Genomic DNA, 20,526 nt, shown 5'->3' on the forward strand with positions numbered 1-20,526 from the left:
GTCTGCTTCTTGTGCTGTTTAACTATTGTTATACAAAGAGACAAATATGGACGTCTTTGCTACTTTCTTCTGTGTAGAGTGGTTCATTTCCCCTTATAAAAGTGCTTTTCTGTGTCCTCTTGTTGAAATACCTTAGGTGTCTTGATCTGTTCTGAATCCCTTGACTCCAGACATCACTTTGTCAGTCTGTAGCATTCCCCTTAATGTTCCAAAAATACCCTGTAGCTGATTTCCCAAGATCACCTCTGTGCAAGAGAGTTATGCAGCCATTCTTTGCATTATTTTATCTATCAACAGCTGTTTCTTAACAACTCCAGATCACTGAATGTAGCCAAACACATAAAACCAAAAAGAGCTCAGTTTTCCCCCAGGATTTTGTCAGTCCTTCTTTTTTTTTTTCAGTCATACGATGCTAAACAGATAACGAGTGTTTATGGTATATCACCATGCCACACTACCACATGGTAGCACAACAGCTTTTTGAAAAGATGTCCTATTTTAGCTTTGCATCTGCAACTCTATGCCATGGTTTTTAACCAGTCTTTGATAGCATATACATTCCGTAAAAGCTGTCAGTGCAACTCAGTGATAGCCTCTAAAAGATTTTGGTGACATTTCCAGGCAAAAACTTGAGGAGAAGCAATTTAGAAACAAATCACTATAAATTGCCCTTGATCAAATTTCTTTTCTTTGGGAAGATATATACAGATTTCCCACATAGCTCTTCAGAAGCTCTTACAAACAGAACTTGACCCCAGTGGCTGATGTTTTTAAAAAAATAAAGTTCCTTGGGACAGAGTCCCTTTCTTTCCTCCAATTCGTAGTTGCACAAATTGTGCTGTACTCTAATAGCAGTAAATTAATAATTGTAGATTCATATAAAAATATTTCTCCCCAGCAATTTTGCTCGAGCATTTATATGTGGAATAGGAAAATGTTTCCTTACTTCTGGTTTTAAGAAAAATTTCTGCATTAAGGACAGATTTCCTGCCATTCTGCAGTTATTTCCCTGTGGAGTATCACTGTTTCTTTGTATGGAATTAAAAGTCAAGGGAGAAGTAGCTCTCCAATTTGAAGCAACCAGAATTGAAGCAAATGGACTCGCCAATCTGTCCCTTCAGTTGCCAATTACCTCATTCACGTGGGGAAAGCCTGTTCTCTGGGAGAATAATAAGGACCATGTTTTGGAGCAACCCCTTGTTTAAACATCACCTACCAGCTGTCACACCAGTGCAAAGTCTCAACTAATTGCCAACTTAAAGGAAAAAAGTATGCTTTATAATTCTCCTTGGGGACCCAGAAGTGGACAGGGTTAATTTGTGGTTTCTGTCTGGACTAGAGCAAAATCTTATTTACCCTTCTTTCTGAGGAGAAGCAGTGCATCAATCCATAGCACCTCCTAGTCTGCTTGACATCCTGCTTTTTGTAATGAACACATTTCCTGCATTTCTGCATGCTTCTCTCGGTGTAGATACCTATGATTAATATGCCTTGTCTTTTATAAACAAACCTAATGCAAAGCCAATAATGTGATCTCATTTCTTTACTGCCAGCCCACATCTCAGCTTTGTTTGGGTTTATATGTAAAGGAAGAAAGATGAATGTTCACTCAAGGTTGGGAGCTGGAGCCATTACAAGTTTATGGGATGAAAAACACACAGCAGTGTGAGGCGAATACAGCCTGGGGAGGTCTGTTGTGCTCCCTCCCTTAATTTTACTTTTTAATAGCAAGAATACTGTATTGTGCACCCAGCCAACAGATGTCATACTATGCAAGCACATTGCAAGGGGAGAAAACATATTGAAGTACCTAGGAAACTTTTATCAGTGACTAGATTCAGTCATATTATCATAAATGGTGAAAGCAGAAGGAACTGCTGTGATCACATAAACTGACCATTAGCCAGTAAATTTTCCCCAAATCAGGTTTTGCTTGAACTAGTTTACCTCAGAGACAAAAGAGGCAGAGGGGGGAATTACAGTTTTAAATTTTGAATGATGAGAGGGTCAACCAGAACCTGAATCTTGCTTCTCTGATGGTAATTCCCTTCAGTTCTCAAAATCCACACTGGATTTCCAAAGTGAATTTGTCCATTTTATGGGTCCTACCGTAAGATTTTACATTTCCCTTACATGCTAAATCAAAGGCCCTATTTACAAAGTCACATTCCCCAAGAAACCACGACCTGGGGCCCTGAGAAACCTCAATTTCTCTCTGATAAGGATGGTTAGTACAACTTCCAGGGCACCAGTCTCTTCCCCAAAGAGGCTGGATGTGTGGCTTTGAGTTTTTTTCTTTATTTATATTTTTTTACCTCAGTCTTTCAGTTACTGAATTTTTCTGGACTCTTTTCTATTTGTCAAAACCTTTCATGGCTGGTTGATCCTAGACATGGATCTCAGCACTTCAGTACTGAGTGCTGAAAACCAACTCTTCTTATTCCCACTTGGGAGTCCAGCATTCCTTCTGGCATCTCCTGTTGGCTTGATCATCCATGCTATTCCCCAAGCCTTTTTAGATTCACCCAGGCAAGAATCCTCATCACAATTCCTCGTATCAGTATTACCTGAATTCTTTGTTCATCTATGGATTTACGTTTGGTCCCATTGATTGCCTTCATCTTATAGAGGACTCTTGATACTTCCATAACAAGTATCCCACAAGAATTCAACTTCAACATGATAGAATTGTCATGTTACTAATAGAAAAGCTCAGGGGGGCAGTTTGTCTGTAGGAAAACCATATAAACACTCTCTCATGGATTAACTTCCTAGTTACTGGAACAGCCAGAGACCAGAGTGCTTGGACATTCTTTGATTCATATCATATGTGTCATGGAGATGTGTCGCACCAGTCCAAACACTAATTTTACATAATTAGCTTCATCACACAAACTAGTACTCTAACCTCACCAAAAGGGACATAACATTCAGTTAATGAGATCTGTTCTTCAGAAGCCAGTAATGATTGACACTGATTTATATTACTTTTCTTTAATTCTTTATTAGTACAGTCCTATAACAGTTGCTCCATTATTTTGACTAAGATCAATGCTAGATTGGCAGGCCTGTAATTACCTGGGTCATCCCTTTTATGATCTCACTACATCATCTGGTTTCTTCCCAAATAGTGGACAAAAATTTCATTGAATGCGTTCACCTTTTTCCCCCCCCTAGCTTTATTATTGATACTCTTTCATTTTACCTTCAGTAATGGATTCTAGTTTAGGATGCATTTTTCTTTTATCATACCTGGAAAATTCTTCTTTATTGTCCTTACTGTTGCCAGTCACAGGTTTTTGCTATGTGCCCTGTAGCTGACCTGATGAATTTTCTTCGGTTCATATCCACTGATTTATATCACATTCTTCTTCTTTTTTTTTTTTTTTTTTTTTTTCTATTTTCAAAATACCTGAGGATTTTTACTGAACAAACCCTACAGAAGAGACAGGCATGGAAAATCAGTCCTTCTGATTTTCCATGCCTGTTATTTGGACAGGGGTCCAAATAACAATTTGGTATAAAAGTGCAATTTAGTTACAATTTATATCCCTACATTCAAGAATAAAGTTTAGGTAAGGCTAGGTTACATGCTTTGGTACTGGTATCTGTTTTCTTTTCAGAACTTTTCTGTTTCTTGTATTGCCACAATTTGATTTCAGAATCAGACTTTTACATTCTGGTGTTGATTTTACTGATTTAAAGCTCAGGGAAGAATTATCATTAATTCTTGCGACTTTTGGACTGGCATCTAATTCAGACCCAGATGATAGATAATAGTTTAAAAACAAAACTGGATGGGGGTTGTGCCAGTGTGGAAAAATAATTCCTTTACCATGGACAACTTTCCACCCCCACTGAGATTTTTAAGTTCATATTCCTTCTGATTTACACAGCAGGAAATAAGCAGAGACTATAACTTAATTAACCAAGTGGCTGGACAGTAAATCATTTGCAGTGTTGGGGTGGAAACCTGACTTCTTCATGTCCAGAAGGCTGCAGTTCTTGCTGAGGATGAAAAGATTGCAGATGAACAGGTGTTTACACACAGTTAATGTCTTTCTACTGCACTTAGCAAAAATTTTGCGTAGGAAATATGGTTTTTTAAATATAAGTGTGTGATGCTTTTGGAGAGTAATTTCTAAATTAGAGAAGCTCATGATCAGTGAGCAAGGGATTACCTTAAAGGGTTGGGTAAATATTTCAAGTTTACAGTAACTCAGAGTGCTTATTCTGAAATTGTTAGAAATATGTTGAATCACCTATATTCTGAGTTTGTAAATGAAAATAAACTTTTATAGGGAGGAATAATGGAAATAGAAGACAGTTGATTTATAATGTGGGCAAGAATGCTGAAGATAAGGGAGAAACTGGAATTTCTGAAATTTGTTGCTTATTATATGTTCATAATAATTCTGAGGTGCCAGTTTTTGAAAGCTCCCTACATCAAGGAGTTCTTATTACTTAAATGATACGGCTGTTGCATGGATGCTAGGGCAGGAAAGTATTATATATAAATCATTTTTCCTTAAGGATTTGGGAACATGTTGATTTGTGTGATGATGTTCTAGATTTTTTTGCAAGCATCCTTGCAAAGAAATGAACTTTTCTGAAGGTTTTGCTGAAGGAGGAAGGCCATTGTGGATAACTTAAGGAAGGACATTGTAGGGTGAAGTTACAGCACTTGAATTTATGCATTTAATTGAGGTACACAAATTAGGGCTCAGACCTTTGAAGTATGAAATTATCTACTGGAGTATTTATTCTCTTTCTTTTGACTGAGAGGGAGTCTCAGTAAATATAGGTCTAACTACGATGTTTCAGTTTGAGTCCTGAAGTTACGAGATGTGATTCACTCTTCATTCCAGTCAGGCCTAGTAAGGAAGAGTGTCCAGAGAAGATTAAGGTAGCAGCTGGCAGAAGGGATCCTCATCCTATAAAGGGCAAAGCAACAGGGATCCAAAATTGAATGAAACACTGGCAGGTGAGTGTGGAGAAGCAGTGAATATAGACTTCCTTAGAAGACAGGAAGAGGAATTTTGCCTCAGTATTCTAAGAAAGATCTTTAAGAAAGAAGGCAGAATGGTCAAAACATCAAGTATGGGGTCTGAGCGTTGTTTTGTCTCTGGGAATCAGAGAACTGTCTGAGAGATGGAGAAGTGGTTGCAGTAGTCAAGACAGAGGAAGAGACTTATTTATCCAACCTCTTTTGATATATCAAGTTTTCAAACCCTTTTGTCATTCTTGTTGCTCTACCAGGACTATTACCAGTTTATATCGATAATTTGTAAAGTGCCGTGTCCAAAATCAGCTATAGCATTTTACCTTGTTGGCACTGAGTTCACTTGAAAAGTCTGATCTGCCTTACTGATAATAGTCACATCAAGACATTCCGAAATCAGATTTATTTTTCTTGTACAACACTACATCATTAGTTTGAATGAGTTTAAGATATTGTTTCAGCACCAGAATTTTGTCTAATATCCTGCCAATCAGCCAAACATTTTTGTATTTGTGCATTTAACTTCTTCATCCCTGGCATAACATACTGCATGACTGTACATTAAATTTCTTCCTCCTAACTTCACATTTCTCTAAATTTTTTTAAAGAAATTTTAGATTCCACCTTTATTCTCCAAAGTGCTCAAATATTTACTCAAGCCTGCTGCCATTCACAAGCATTTAGTTATACTTTTTATTAAAACAAGTCAGTGCTTGTATTTGGAATAGAACTAGACCTAAGAAACATCACTGAGATAGCTCATTTAAGATCCCCATCTAGTCTAATGCTAAGAAGCCTCTGACAATAATCCTTCAAAAGTGATTTACTAATCATTCCTATCTTACTACAATTAGATCTTCTTAATCTTACTGTTAAAAAACTTTTTTCTAGTATCATGTAGCATCTTCTTTTAAATTCTTTCTCAGATGGCTTTTTACTAAGTCAGAAATTAAATTAATAAATTTGGAATTATTTCCTATATTACATTAATGTTTTATTTATTTCTCTTTAATAAGGTGATTATCTTCTGTGTATTTGCAAATGGTTGCTTAATAATTTCTTCTAGCATCTGCCCACAAGTTGAAGTTAGGCCTACCAGTCTGTAATTTCTCAGCCATCAATTGTTTTTCATAGACAAGTTCTATATTTGTCCCTTTTCAGTCCTTTGGTATATCTGAATCCCCCACAAACTCTTGAAGATAATCACGAATGACTCAGTTTGCTTCAGCTAGTTTTCTGCAAAATCTTCAGGACTCAATTGACTCAAACATCTCTGCCATCATGATATACTCTAAAACCATTCTTCCTCTGATGCGACCTCAGTCTGGTCTCCAGTGTTAAGATTGACTCCGTCAGCACCTAGTCACAGGTTACCTTCTTTGCCAAGACAAGGAAAACATCCCTGGGATACTTCAGTCCTCTCTTAATCTTTATAAATTGTCCTTCCTCAGTATTTTACTTCTGATTTATAAAACTATTATTATCCTTCTGATGGGAAAGCTGAAGCACAGGAGTCACTGCCTCTCCGCTCTTTGGAATACAGTGGGCTTTACTGCTTGCTCCATAATTCATTGCAATAAACAATGCGGTGGAGAAGTCGCCTTGTCCCTATTATTGTGCTGCTGCAATTGCTTTTTGATCACACTGAAAACCATGCTGTTGAAATAATCCAGGTGGTTTTAAACAAAGAAAGAGACAAAACAGGAAAAAATATCATTTTGCCCCCCACACCCTTGTATAATTTCATAGATTCTTTCACAGCATGTGTGTAGGCACAGCAGGGTGAAGCTACATGTGCTGAAGTGCCTCAAGGTGACCGTGTCACCATCTCTAAAAGGGAGAGGACACACTATCCACTACCCTTTTCCCCAAATCTCATACTTCATTTTGCTTTGCACTGGCTCTGGTGTTTGCCCAGCACTGTAGTGAGGTGGTTCAGCTTAATAACCTAACAGAGAAATAACTCAAAAAGCAAGAAAGGAGTTGCAATTCTTCAGTGCTAGTGAATTCAGATAACTCCAATAAGAGTCAATCCAGCACTAGAACTGGTACATGCTGGCACATTGGGTGGGTAAGGAGGGACCGGGGTCAAGAAGCAAGACACCGCTCTCTTGAGTGATATGTTTTCATGTCAGCTCAACCAAGTTACACACTTTGACCCTGAGGGAGCAGTGAACTACAGTGCACTGGCAGAGGTGGACCACTGGGAACCTCTTACAGTGGCTTTGCAGCCAGATAAAACCTGTCTCCTGACTGTCACTACAGTAGCTGTCTTCTTTTAGACTTTAATAGTCTTCAGTTAGCCCTTAGGAATACAGCAGTCAGATTTTGCCTAACCTTCTGCAGTCTTCTTTTTCACGTAATGCTCCAGCTGTAGTTTTCTGTAGCACCGGAGGAGGAAGCTCATTCAGTTGTCTGCACGCCCGTCCCCCAGCCCTTTTATTCCTTTAAATATTAAAGATTACATTCAATGCTAAGAAGCAAGTGTCTGATTTTCGGAAGTGCTGAGCTCCCATTGTCTTCAGTGGGCGTCGTGGCTGCTCAGCATTTCTGAAAACCAGACTCATAATGATCAGCATATTGCAAAAATATTTAACAGCTAAATCTTTCCTGTCCCCTCCTTTCCATCCTCAAGCCAGCAGAAAGCTTCTCCCTATCCCACATCCTGCTCCCTGTAGAAGGACCACCTTTGTCCCTATGTTCCACCACTCTCCTATCCCCTTCACCCAACATCTTACAGGTCATGCTTTTCACCTGGAACACATTTGGTGGGAGTCATCTGATTAACTGTGGATGTCTGCAATGTGGGTGTCTGCATCTGGGCAAGTTGCCCTAGACTATCTTCACAGTCAATGGAAAGTGAGTCAGCAGAGTCAATGGCACTTAGGGCGTGATTTCACATCCTAAAATAGGCATCCACATTTGGTCAGATGACTCACACTCTGAACTCCATTGACTATACTTACTATACCTCCAGTGCCTTCAATGGGAGACTAGACATGAAACTCAGGTGGGATGCCTTTATCAGACCCTTAAAGTGATATGAAATGAATCCCACCCCTCCTGTGAACTAATACATCAACTCACTGCATATATCACATTCTCCTCCTTCTTTAAGAACCACTTCTGTCTTGCTGTCTACAGGGAATGAATCAAGTAATAAAGGGTAGTGAAGTGGAAAGGTAATGGTAGGTCATAACACAAAGTCAGACTGAATCTTAGGCTGGATAACTTGGAGCAGTTTTATTGAATCCAGTGGAGTCTCTTTACTTCATATAAGAATTTTGCTTAATAGAAAAACAAACAAACAAACAAACAAAAAAGACAAAACAACAAAAAAAAAAGCTAAGTATGCCAGTAAACTGTTAAAGTATATTCTAGATATTATCTTTTCTGGCAAATTTATGGTTCAGCATATTTTTCTATTACTGTCTAGATTAGGAGACTTTCCCCCGTGGTAGGCAGTTCCTGCTCCTGACCCTTGCTGTGTGCTGTGTAATGCTGCAGCACCTCACTAATTTCTGCTTATAAGGACCGGTGGAAACTCCTGAGATCTCTGTAGGACTCGAGTCAGAGTGCACTCTCTTGCAATGTCAGATCACATAGCAAATATCCTCCACCTCCTTTGCAATACAAAGTCACCTCTATCCTCAGTTCTGTGTTCCTCATCTAGAGATTTTAAACTTTGGTTACTTCTAATTTCTCTGATAGTTTAGGTATTGGTCACCTCCCTGTGAGCTCTCAAACTTCTGTTTGCAGAAATTAGCAATCAATTTACAATCTGAATATTTACTCCAAACAAAGTGACTACCTAGTACATCCTAGAAACCTCAAACGCAGTCAAAAATCCATGTCAATGCAGCTTAGCCAAGTAGGGAACAGCATAGCAGGAAGAACGTAGTTATAAAATAGATATGTAAGAATCAGTGTGGAATATAGCAAAATAGAGAGTAATAATAATAAATTGAATTTAATTAGTTCTCCTCTGGTCTTCATTACTGCTATCACCATCTTTTGCTATTCCAGTTCATCAGGCATAAGAACAGATGCTATTGCTTTGTTCTACATATTTAAAAGACAAAACCTACCTTCTCCTCAGACATTTCCTCTTAACTCCCTCATTCGTTACACCATCCAGTTAAAATTACCCCTCTGTGTTATAAAACCCACCATAAAGGGAGACCAGCTTCTGCCACAATTTTTTCTCTCTCTCTTTCATTATTTCCAGGCGTTTCCTGGAGTATTTCTGCTGTTGGTGAGTCTTCCCAAAAACTCTGACAAGTATAACCTTGTGTCCCATTTGTTGTGAGTCACTTCAAACATAAACTAAAACAGCTCGTCCCTCCCTAGCTTCCGCCTGTTAATTTCTCCTTCCCTCCGTTATTATCTAGCTATATCCATCATGAAGTTCAACAAGCCCAAGTGCAAGGTCCTGCCCATGGGTCAGGGCAATCCCAAGTGCAAATACAGGCTGGGCGATGAGTGGATTGAGAGCAGCCCTGCAGAGAAGGACTTGGCGGTCTTGGTGGATGGAAAACTGACTGTGAGCCAGAAATGTGCACTCACAGCCCAGAAAGCCACCCGTGTCCTGGGCTGCATCAAGAGAAGCGTGGCCAGCAGGTCGAGGAAGGTGATTCTGCCATTCTGCTCTGCTCTTATGAGATCCCACCTGGAGTACTGTGTCCAGCTCTGAGGCCCCCAACATAAGAAGGACACACTGACCTGTTTGAGCAAGTCCAGAGGAGGCCATGAAGATGATCAGGGGGCTGAAGCACCTCCCCAATAAGGACAGGCTGAGAGAGTTGGGGGTGTTCAACCTGGAGAAGAGAAGGCTCCAGGGAGACCTTCTAGTAGCCTTCCAGTACTGAAAGGAGGCTACAGAAAAGAAGATGAGGGTCTCCTTATTAGGAAGTATAGGAATAAGACAAGAGGTAATGATTTTAAACTGAAAAATTGTAGACTTAGATTAGTTATTCGGAGGAAATTCTTTCCTGTGAGGGTGGTGAGCCACAGGTTGCCCAGAGCAGCTGTGGCTGCCCCCTCCCTGGAAGGGTTCAAGGCCAGGTTGAACGGGGCTGGGAGCACCCTGGGCTGGGGGAAGGGGGCCCTGCCCATGGCAGAGTGTTGGACTAAATAGTCCTTAAGGTCCCTTCCAACCCAAACCATTATATGATATTATTTAACTTTAGACCATTTCATGGGTGCAATTAGTGTTAAAGGTTCTGCACAAAGTATTGTAGTAGTTAGACAGTTTGTCACGTAGTACAACAGCTAATGAGCATTTTAGATCTGGTTGGTCTGAGTTGCTGAAAACAGACTGTGTTATCAAACCTCTCATTTTATGAAGATTGAACAATGCATTTGTTTACTCCACTAGAGAAAATGCTAAGAAACCAAACTGTCTTATTGTCTTTCTTTCTCTTGTCTGTGCATGTAGATTTGCGAGTGTATCACACCTACTGACACACACAAATCATTGAACAATATAAAAATCTTCAATAATGAAGCCCTGAGATCTGTCACTGGTGAAGGTTGTAGTGTCACTCAGGGACTCGTTGACAACCTTTAAGGCAAGAGATGGATTTTCGAGAATGAAAGAGCTAACATCCATCAGCCATAATTGAGCAAATTAATGGCTTTGTGAAGGCTCTTCTTTGGTTAGCATCCCATGAAATGACAATAAATGTGGCAGAGTTTCACTTACAGCCTCTGCTTTCTTTTTTTTTTTTTTTTTATTTTCACTGTTGTCTTATGTACAGTGTGTAATGACAGTGAAAAAAAGGGGCTTCCTCTACAAAATCAGCAGCAGTTTCAGCATTGAAATAAAGATGTAAAAGGTGAAGACTGGAGAGTGTTCGTTTTCCCCTCTGAAGGAGAGAGGGAAGGGTAACGGAGGGAGAATCTTTGATGGAAGATTTCTTTGCACTTAGACACTAGTTTTGCCCCAAGTGTTGTCTCAGTCACAGGAAGAATCAGTAGGGAGCCAGTGATGGTATCTGGAAGCCCTGACTTTTACTCCCCCGTCTTTGAGTAGTCACTTTATGGCTCTTTTCTTCCCACTTCTCCACTCTTTCTGGACATCAATGGCTATACTGCTGCACTTGCTGCAGAAAGAAACACTGGCAAGTTTTCCTTGAAAGAGGGACTTTGCTCTGTGTTTGCTACCAGCAGATGAAAATAATAGGAAGAAAGTGTAATAACCTCCACTGGAAGAACTAGGAAGAGAGTACTCTCCACTCTCGCTACCAGAGGAAGAGAAAAGCCAGTTTGGGCCACCGTAATTATGGGCAGTTCTCTGTGTTTTGGACAACTCAATACTTTTGCTTTGTTTATGCTCTGAAGTGTAAATATAGTAGTAAATTTTTGGCATCAGTGTCTTTATAAAGGACATAGAAACTGTTCAAGCTACATCTAGCATGAAGGTGCTGCTGCAGGCAGGATCAGGTTTTTAGATTGCTATTTAGAGCAAAGCAGTATATGACAGTACTCATCAAACTGAGTGTTATAAGTAAACAGAGATGAGAAAGTGAGCCTGAATACAGATCCAGAGGCACTAATCTCTAGTGTGGCACAGTATTCTGTCATACTCCTAAGCACATACCTTAACCTGTTCTGCTTTTTTCTGAAACAGAAAGCTATCCTAAGAAATCAGTTTAGTTATCTGAGTCTGGCTCCTTAAAACCTTTCCTTCAGCTTTAAAATAGTATTTGTTTATCTTTTCCACCCACTATCTAGTTTTCCTTTTCCTTTTTTGTTTATTTTTTTTTAACCTGAAGGACAGCAGTATTCCTGTATTCATCTCATTACACCATTTACAGAGTAAAATGAAATTTTGTTATTTACTTTTACTTTTCTAGTCTCTGAAATTTTCCAGGTCATCCAGTTCTATTAAAAATAAACCTAAGTGGGTCAGTCTTCTTCTAAGAACATTCCTTTTTTGTGGAGCTTGCCTAAACTGTTTTCAAGGACTTCCTTCTGAGGAAAAAAAAAAAAAAAAAAACAGGAAAAGAAATCTCGATTTCTTACTGTTTTCCCAATGGAACCAAGTATTTCTCATATGTCTGTCACATGTCAGTGGGTTTCATCTGTGTACACTTTATAGTTTGTTAAATGTACTTAGTTTCTAAGGGCAGATGAAACATTCACAGTCTGGGCTTCAGGGACATGCAGTCCTTGTGTATGGTGGGCTTTCTTGGCAATTGAGTTCCTAGTTCTTCTAGGGTTAGAGGATGGTTCGTTCCCTAATTTTTCTAGATGCTTTCATTTTTGTTTTGTTTTCTCCACCTCAGATTTATTATTTATTGAGGTATTTATTTCTTGGTTCTCTGGAGGAGAAAAAACTGTTGAAAATAAGCCTGTTTAAAAAATTAAAAGATGCTTGTTTCCCCAAAGTTTGTGTGCTAGCAGGGAGAAGAGAGCTGGTTGATACTTAGCCCATGCAGTCAGCATTATTTATTCATTATTTAGGAACATAAATGCTTCGGTTTCTATCTTCACACCCATCAGTTTGTTCCTTCCCACACCATTTCCCACTCTGGCTGTTCCAGAGCTTCACAACTCTTATGTTGACAGCCTTCTTTTCATTCCTAGTCTGTATGTCTTTATGGCTGGTTTACAAGCATTTGTCCTTGTGACAACTTTTTCAGTTAGTTTAACTAGCTTGTCTCCCTCCCTGCTGTTTACTCCCCTGCTTTATTTATAAAGATTGGTCATACCCTTTCTCAGCCTTCATTCTGGTAGTCTAAACCAGCCACGGGTAGTATATACACACACACAAAATAAAACACACCATCTTCAAAACATCTCTCATGGGATTTAAACTTGATTTTTGGGGAATAAACATCATAGTCAAAATCTCCCAAGCCATAGACCAACTTTAAGACTTCACAGTTCTGCTTTGTGGCAGTGATATTGCTCCTTCAGAAGCAGTAGTGACTTTTAAAGAGTTAATTGGAATATTTTCTCCTGACACCAGTACAAACCGTTCCAGTTCCTCTGTGGAGAATATCATTAATCTGCAGAAAAATGAGCAAGCTGCAGAGTTGGTTTCACAATGTTTCACCCTAGAGCAGGATGTCATGCAGGATCTGGTTCCTTCCTCCTTGCTAATAGGGTATGTTAGGAGAATTTAGGACTTGGAATAGGTGATAATGAATGTGATGGTGAAGAAGTTTATCCACTGTTTTCCTCCTCCATTGTCCTGTCCTCTGTTGTCGCAGCGTTGGTTCCTGTGTTGGGGAATTGCATTAGGAAAGCTACATGGCAAATTGCTAAATTGTCTGGGCTAAGCCTAGGTCGCATTGGCCCTTCTTGTCATCCTCATTTTATGCATTGTCTTTTACTAAGGACTGCTGAGCAGCAGGTAAGTGATCCCTTCCAGAGGAGGATCATTGCTCATTCTCCCGGGGGGTCTCAGATTTGTGCACCCATGGTTCAAAGACAAGATGATATTCACATTTCATTCATTACAGCAGACCCAAGGAATGTGATATTCTGGACCAGTCTGGCCTTCTTAATATGACTATCATTACACTTACATACTATCTGTAAGCTAGGAGTAAGCTGCAGGCCATGGTTTTCTCTGAAACCTGAGAAGATTTCTCTGTTCTCTCAGATTCCCTGTCAGCTTGCTTTTGGCAAAGTTAGAGTGCATGAAGAATAAAAAGATCTGCCAATTATATCTTCACTGTCTGCTGCTCAGGGGGCAAACACATGTCTTATACATTATGATTCAGAAACCTGCTTGCACATTTTTTTACCAGCTTCTGAATTCTCTGTATTGATCTGTCAGTTAAAGGAAAAACAAAAAGAACTGAATGAGGGTTATAATGCAATGCAATGTGTTTGGGCAGCACTTCAGGGTAAAAGCTTCCTCCCATCAAAGGGCCGAAAAAGTTACTAGCAGTCCCAGATTTGTCCTCACGAAGAAAAATCAGTCGCTAATTTGATGGCAAGAATATTGGTGTTGAAAAGGGGTCTGTAATCCAAAATTAGATTTTATTTAGACGTAGCTCATTCTTGAATCAGAATAAAAAGAAAAATCCAGTTTCATTTGGTTTAAGCTCATTGTTTGCCTTTGGCCTCCAAAAATAGTATGCTGAATCCATAATGTTCTCGGTACTGAAGGAAGGTGACATCCAGGAATCTGCTAGGAGCTCCTGAGTCAACATGACCTTTCTTTGATATCAGAGCTTCCAGAAAATTATTTCTATGTGTCTTTTTGTGACCTGCTTTAGAAAGCATCTCCCGGTGTGATCCACAACCCTACTCTGTACAGGGTAGACAAGTTCAGACAATCACCTTGAAGCTCACCAGTGTCTCTGTGGGTAGGGACCAGTTGCTTCTGGTCCAGTAGTGAACCCAGCAGTATGTTCAATAGGAGGACAGAAACATGGGATTGATCCCTAAAGTGATGGTTGCTTCACTTATAGTGAGATGCTGACACTGCTGAAAAAACGCAACAGAGCCATATTTTGTCACACCTCTATTTGTCCTTTCCTTAGCAGATTTCCTATGTCAAGCTAGAAGCAGTCATCTGGCACGAGAGCTGTATAAATGGCAGAGAAATTCCCCATCAGCTATTTTTGGGAAAAAATCAATTCTCTCTTTATTCAAGAAGCTCTGAGCTTGCTAAGCTCCCTACCTTTTAACTGCAAATTGCTTTAAATATTTTTTCCTTATCATCAATACAGCACAGGGAAGCAAATCCAGTTTGAGGCTGAGCTGGTATATTTTCAGGCCAGTTTAAGCCAGCTGTTTTATTATTTTTACGGATGTGTGCAAAAGCCTGCCTCTCCTGAAAGCCATGGAAGTCCTTCTTTGATGCTGTGAAGAACTGTCCAGCCCAGAAAAGTCCCAAACCAGCCAACTGGTGAACATTTATGTCACCTACTGTATTCACAAGGAGGAATGGATGCTGGCACTCCCGCCACGTGCTCTGTTGCTAGTAACCTAAAAACAGGCAGCCATGAAGTAGGATGCCATAAAGTGAACACAGATAAGCAGGGTCAGGAGCAAGAGGTTTTGCATCCAAACCTAAGCAAGTTGGAAGGACTGAGGGCAAAAAGTGACCTAAAGATTCTTTGCAATAAGTAGGTATGATTTTAACATCCGCTTTGTTCAAACTGGACCAAATGTCTCCCAGCAGGGGTGTGTCTTGTGGGAGAGTAAAACACCAGTAATTGCTGTTGCCAAGTCCATCAAGCAGGACTTGTATGAACTGCTTGGCATTGTACAAGACAGAAAATGGTCTGCCTTAAAACTGCTATTGTAATTTCCATCAAAATTGTACTTCTGACTCAACATACTGTACTTAACACAATTTATGACAATATTTCTCCCTCAATAGCTTTTTGTAGAGTGTGTGCAACCTATTCTGCAGACTGCTGGGTTTTTTTACTTAGCATCTATTTTATGGTCTGCATTTTAAATTCCTTTAAGTGCAGGCAGTTGAGGAACAAGTTTCTGAGAGAGAGAGAGAGAGAGAGAGAGAGAGAGAGTGATCACTACTCAATCCCAATTCCCTCATGCAGTGTTGGTATACTCTTTATAGGCCGGTACCTTCTCCCCCAGAGACTGCGGCATTTCAGGAGTAGACAGAACAATCCCAGTCTATGTAAACCACTTAAAACTATAATGTTCTGTAAGATCCTTCCATATATAAGATGGAGTGTTGATACTGATATGACAGTAACTTTTAGCTGAGATCACAGACCTCTCATACTAGGCATTACCCAAATCCACGGGGACAATTTGTTCCTGCTTCAGAAACCTTGCGTTATAAATAGCTGTATGAGCTAAATGATGGAGAAATAAATAAAGGTAACCACAAAAGATACATCTACATTGTCAAATAACTCACACACCTTGGTCCCCTGATCATTCACATTACATAAATACAAATTCTCTGCTGTTATGGGGTTTTTTTGAGTGAACCAACTAGTCCACTCCAAAATGAAACCTGGGTGTCTGTGGAATGATTAACTTCTGTCTGAATGGGAACACACCAGGTTTAACTCCTTGCACCATTCAGAGCCCTCCAACACTTCACTAGACACTGTCAGCCTCCAGTGTCATGACATATAATCCATCCTCATACAATTATGCCATAAAACCCTAATCTGGTGGGCAGCGGCAAAGTTTTCATGTGTTTCAGGCTGCTTTGATATGAAAAAAAAAAAAAAAAAAAACAAACAAACAAACAAAAACAAAACCAAAAAACAACCAAAAAAAAAAAAAAAGAAAAAAAAAGTAGTAAAATCTTCATAATTATATCTTAGAGCTAGAGAGGCATCTTGCTAAGTCCAGAGCTACATGCTCTGACCCATGGACCCTGCTGATCCATTTCAGAGGAGCCAGTCCAGAACAGGGTAGATACAGCTACTTTGTACCATGTAGTCAAAATCCCAGAGTAGACATTTTTTAAGAGTGTAAATATAACCATAATATAGTCCTGTTGCAAAAATGTTTATTAAACTCACAGTGTCCTTCCCCCAGCTCCAGCTTTCTTGCCTCTGATCCCAGCTTGTGGATGAAGGGGGATGAAGGGAAGGTGTAAGTCTAATGTCTTCCCAAGGAGTGATCACAACATGAAAAGCCTGAACTGCTACCAACAGACGGGATCAGCCCTGTAAGGCAAAGCCAGCCACACAGATGATGTCTGACAATATAATGTACAGCAAAAGTCAAATATGTCAAAGCGCATCTTCAGACATTTGAAGTACTCTGACTTGTGCATAACTGATTACTTTCAGAGCTGAAAAAAAATATTTTTATTATGACATTGCCACAGGTTCAGGTTCATAAGTCAATGGATAACTGTTGTGCAGGTGAACTCCAGAAGTCGCACAACAGAAACAGGAATGAATCCTTTGCCTGAAGTATCAGCCATGTCCTCAGCATGGCCCGTACAATCAGAGCATGTTGATTAGTAGAGGTGACAAGAGCAGTGGGAACATGAAAACACGGGATTATAAAGGAGTCACATGATTAAAAAGCAGTCTGTCACAAAGATTTGGCTATGCTTTTCCACATCACATATAGGCACCCAGCCCCCGGGCTTTATTCTGTGTGTATTAAAGGTGAGGCATTCACTTCTGATCAGACGGTCTTCTGCAAAGCCTAGGAATCACTTAAAACCTCCCAAACTTCTCTGTGATGCGCTGGCTTTTCCTAACCCTCCATACCCAACAGCTTGATGTAGCTCTTGGCTGAAGACATTAAAGGCTGTGGGGGTGTTCTGTGATATGGTGACCTATAGTGTGTGTGGTCTTTCCTTAAACGGTTGAAATACTGTTCCGGTCTGCACCAGAAAAAGATAAAATTTAGTTGGATGGCATAAGAAAACATCTCTTTTCTGATAACTAGTAAGGAAATCTGGGAGATCTTGCAGTCAGAAGTCTTTAGGTTAATTGTGTCTCATGATGTTATATTATTATTTGTTGTATTATTTATTTGTAATAAAACTTTATTTCGGCCATAGATATATGTGACCAATGTAGCCATGTACATTATATAGATGCTGCTCTTCCTTACCGTTAATTTCATTTCATTAATTTAATTTGTTTTTTCTTACAAGAAGGATTCACATTTATAAAACATCTTCCGTCTCACCTGCTTATTTAAGATGCAGAGAGACAAGAGGTTTTCAAACCTTTGCAAAACAAAAGCATAACCTGTAATTTAGGAAATCTAATCAGTACTCTATGACACAAAGTGCTCATCTCTCCTTTTCTGTCCTTTGTCCTCCTCTCACAGTGCTGTGCTGCCTTAGGTCTCACAGTTTCCCTTCCCTCTCTCCCTTACTTGCCTGACTTTCCCTATCCCAATCACAATTCTGTCATGCTCTTGTTCAAAATGAAATAGCTTGTTCTTCTCTTCTCTCTTGCTTTGTTCGCAAGCCTTCCCAGGCTTCTCATAATTTTCTTTGCCTATTCCTGCCTCCTCCTCCCCTTCTACCTACTGTACTTCATTTCATTGCACTTCATTTTGTTTCACTTCATTTTTGAGGCAATACAGTCAAACTTGAACACAATATTCAAGGTGAGGGCATCTCGTTAAATCATATAATGGCATTGTGCTACTTTCAGCATTATTCTCAGTTCCATGCTTCCTGTACAATATGATTTTCTTTTCTTTTGCAACTGCCATTGTGAATGTGACAGATATATTCACGGAAATGTCCACATTTGGACTCTGAATGGAAGAATTTGAGAGTATCAAAGAGGTTATTGCAGGCAGCTGTACTACAAGCTCAGTTCACGAGTCAAAGCCTTCACTCTTATTTTCCATGTTAACATTGGTAGAATGGCTGTCTAGCTGTATAGAAATCTTAGTCTGAATAGCTTCTTTTTGTTTTCTTTTCTTTTTCATTGTAGGGGAGTTGGAGGTCTAGGGAAGAAAGATTCCTCATCGCTACAGAAATAATCTTGATCTGAGTTCAGGTCAGTTCCTGGCACAGAAAGATATTGAATGAGATGCTTTGGATCACTGTGCTTTTATTTTCCATCAACAAAACCACATCTCCTAGCCTACCTTCTTATTCACTGGGATAAAAGCTCTCTTGAGCTTGGAAGAGGTGTTCCTTGAATATTAACCAGCTTTCTTGAGCCCCTCTTTCCTCTACGGCCTTATCCCACAAGACTCTTTCCAACAGATCTTTGCCTCTTCACTCTTCAGTGCTGTGGGACTTCTGTCCTGCGTGGTAGGATGCTGCTGTAGGATGTACCGTGTAGATGTGATGTGAGCACAGTGGAGGCATCTTGGGAGTCGGCAGTGTGAATGTGGACAGGACATTAACCAGGGGGCCTTCTCTAGGGCTGGCCTCAGAAGCAGCTACTCTGTAGGCAAAGATAGGTTAATCTCTTCTGGGTTAGGGAAGTAATAGGCAGGAACTGGTTACACAGTCAAGTCTAAATTAATTTTAATGAATTTCTAACAATTGTCAGTGGTCAAAGGATGTTATTTGGGAAGATCAGCAGGAGCATGTTGAGTTCTGTTAAGCAAGGCAGAAGGCAGCCTGTTTTGGGCTGCTTCAAAGAAAGCCAAAGTTTCCGTGAAATTATAGCACTGTGGTCCAGTAGACGCAGAGATGATGATCTGGACATACTGGGGCAGAAAGGTCTGTAATTATTCTATGCATAAGCCTTGCTTTTTTTTTTTTTCCTTTTTTTTTTTTTTTTGGCTGTACATCTGGCAGGGAGATCAAGTCTCCTTAGAGGAGCTTTGGTTTATATTTACTCCTCAAAAATCGCATAGGGAGACACTGTGGGACCATGCCAATATGGATATTTTCATACATCTCTTAAACTCATTTCTCTCGTGAAGCCTACTCTATCCCTTCCATCTTACTGTATGTTAAACCTCTTCTCACAGCAATTAGTTTTCCAGGTCTAGCATCAGTTTTCTCCTGGCTGGTATGTGCAGTTGAAGCCTAAGCACAGGCAATTAATTCTGTCTTCACAGAGCTTTTCTGGCTACTTCAAACAATTTGAGAAATAAAGTTTATATAAAAAGATTCCCTTTATCCCTCCTATTCATTGCTACATATATTAGGCTAATCTTTTGTATTGTGTTCATGAAAAGCACCAGTGATACAAAAATATGGTAGACTTGTGTTTCCTCAAGACACTTAGAGCGGTGAGTTTCTTGTTTTCCCATATTAGTAGATTTAAGGATGCTGATATTATGAAAATATTAATCAACAGTGCTCTTATGGGTTCATGAATGTAGGGGAAGGTGTGAATGGAGTAACTTCTACATTTCCACATTCCACTGTAAATCAGTTGAGTAAGACAAATAGTTATTCGTATCTATAAACATTGAGGGTTTTTTTTAATCATGGAAAATGCCCCTGTGCATCTCCTGCACCTTTTTCCTCCATTCTCTAAAGCAGCACTTGTTAAGTCTATAATATCTGCTGGGAAGAATATGTGATTTATTCATCTGATACTGCAACTTGGGAGTTTTCTCCTGAGTGGCTCTCTCTTTATAATCTCCTATCTCAATTACAGGAATTTATATCCTTCTCTGTGGAATAAAGGTGGGATTTAACTGACATTTTTCCATGAAGAGGACAGTTAGATTAAGTGGGGGAAAAAAACGCATTTCATCAGCAGCCTGAGATACACACAATTAGAGGCAAAGTCAAGCATGTGTTTACCCCAGAGCTCTCCCTTCCCCAGAAGTCCATGGCCCCTGATCCCTCACCCCCATCTGCTCCTCTTATTCCAGTTTTTCCCTATTTCAGATTCCTCCCTACCTTTTCACCTCCTTTTGTCCCAGTTGTGTAAAAGTGGAGGCTATCTGATGATATATTTGTCAAGTAACCCTATTTTTAGAGTAGTGTGGGCTAAGCATGTGAAAATACAGCAAATGAAGTGTATAAGGCAGAACAAAAGCAATACAACATCATCCACTTTATCCAGTTCCTGCTGAAATAGATAATTGCCATGTTTCGCTGCCATTAGTATCTCTCTGTTAATATATAGGAAATAGAATAGTAAAAAGAAAGAGGTTGTTAAACC

At 39.7% G+C, this 20,526-nt stretch overlaps 1 protein-coding gene across 10 annotated transcripts in view; it reads left to right on the top strand.

The window, feature by feature from the left end:
- Positions 1–20,526, top strand: part of TSNARE1 (t-SNARE domain containing 1) — a 491,281-nt gene that overhangs the window by 355,449 nt on the left and 115,306 nt on the right. For 2 of the 10 annotated variants that reach the window (XM_042786058.1, XM_042786059.1), the window contains exon 12: positions 18,379–18,444. The exons of the other annotated variants lie outside the window; for them this stretch is intronic. In XM_042786058.1, coding sequence (XP_042641992.1) covers positions 18,379–18,438 — 60 coding nt within the window. In that variant the 3' untranslated portion in view covers positions 18,439–18,444. The remainder of the gene's footprint in view (positions 1–18,378; positions 18,445–20,526) is intronic. 10 annotated transcript variants of the gene reach the window in all.

Source organism: Tyto alba, unplaced genomic scaffold, assembly GCF_018691265.1.
Source record: "Tyto alba isolate M040663 unplaced genomic scaffold, T.alba_DEE_v4.0 Super-Scaffold_9, whole genome shotgun sequence".
In the NCBI taxonomy this organism is placed as follows: Eukaryota; Metazoa; Chordata; class Aves; order Strigiformes; family Tytonidae; genus Tyto; species Tyto alba.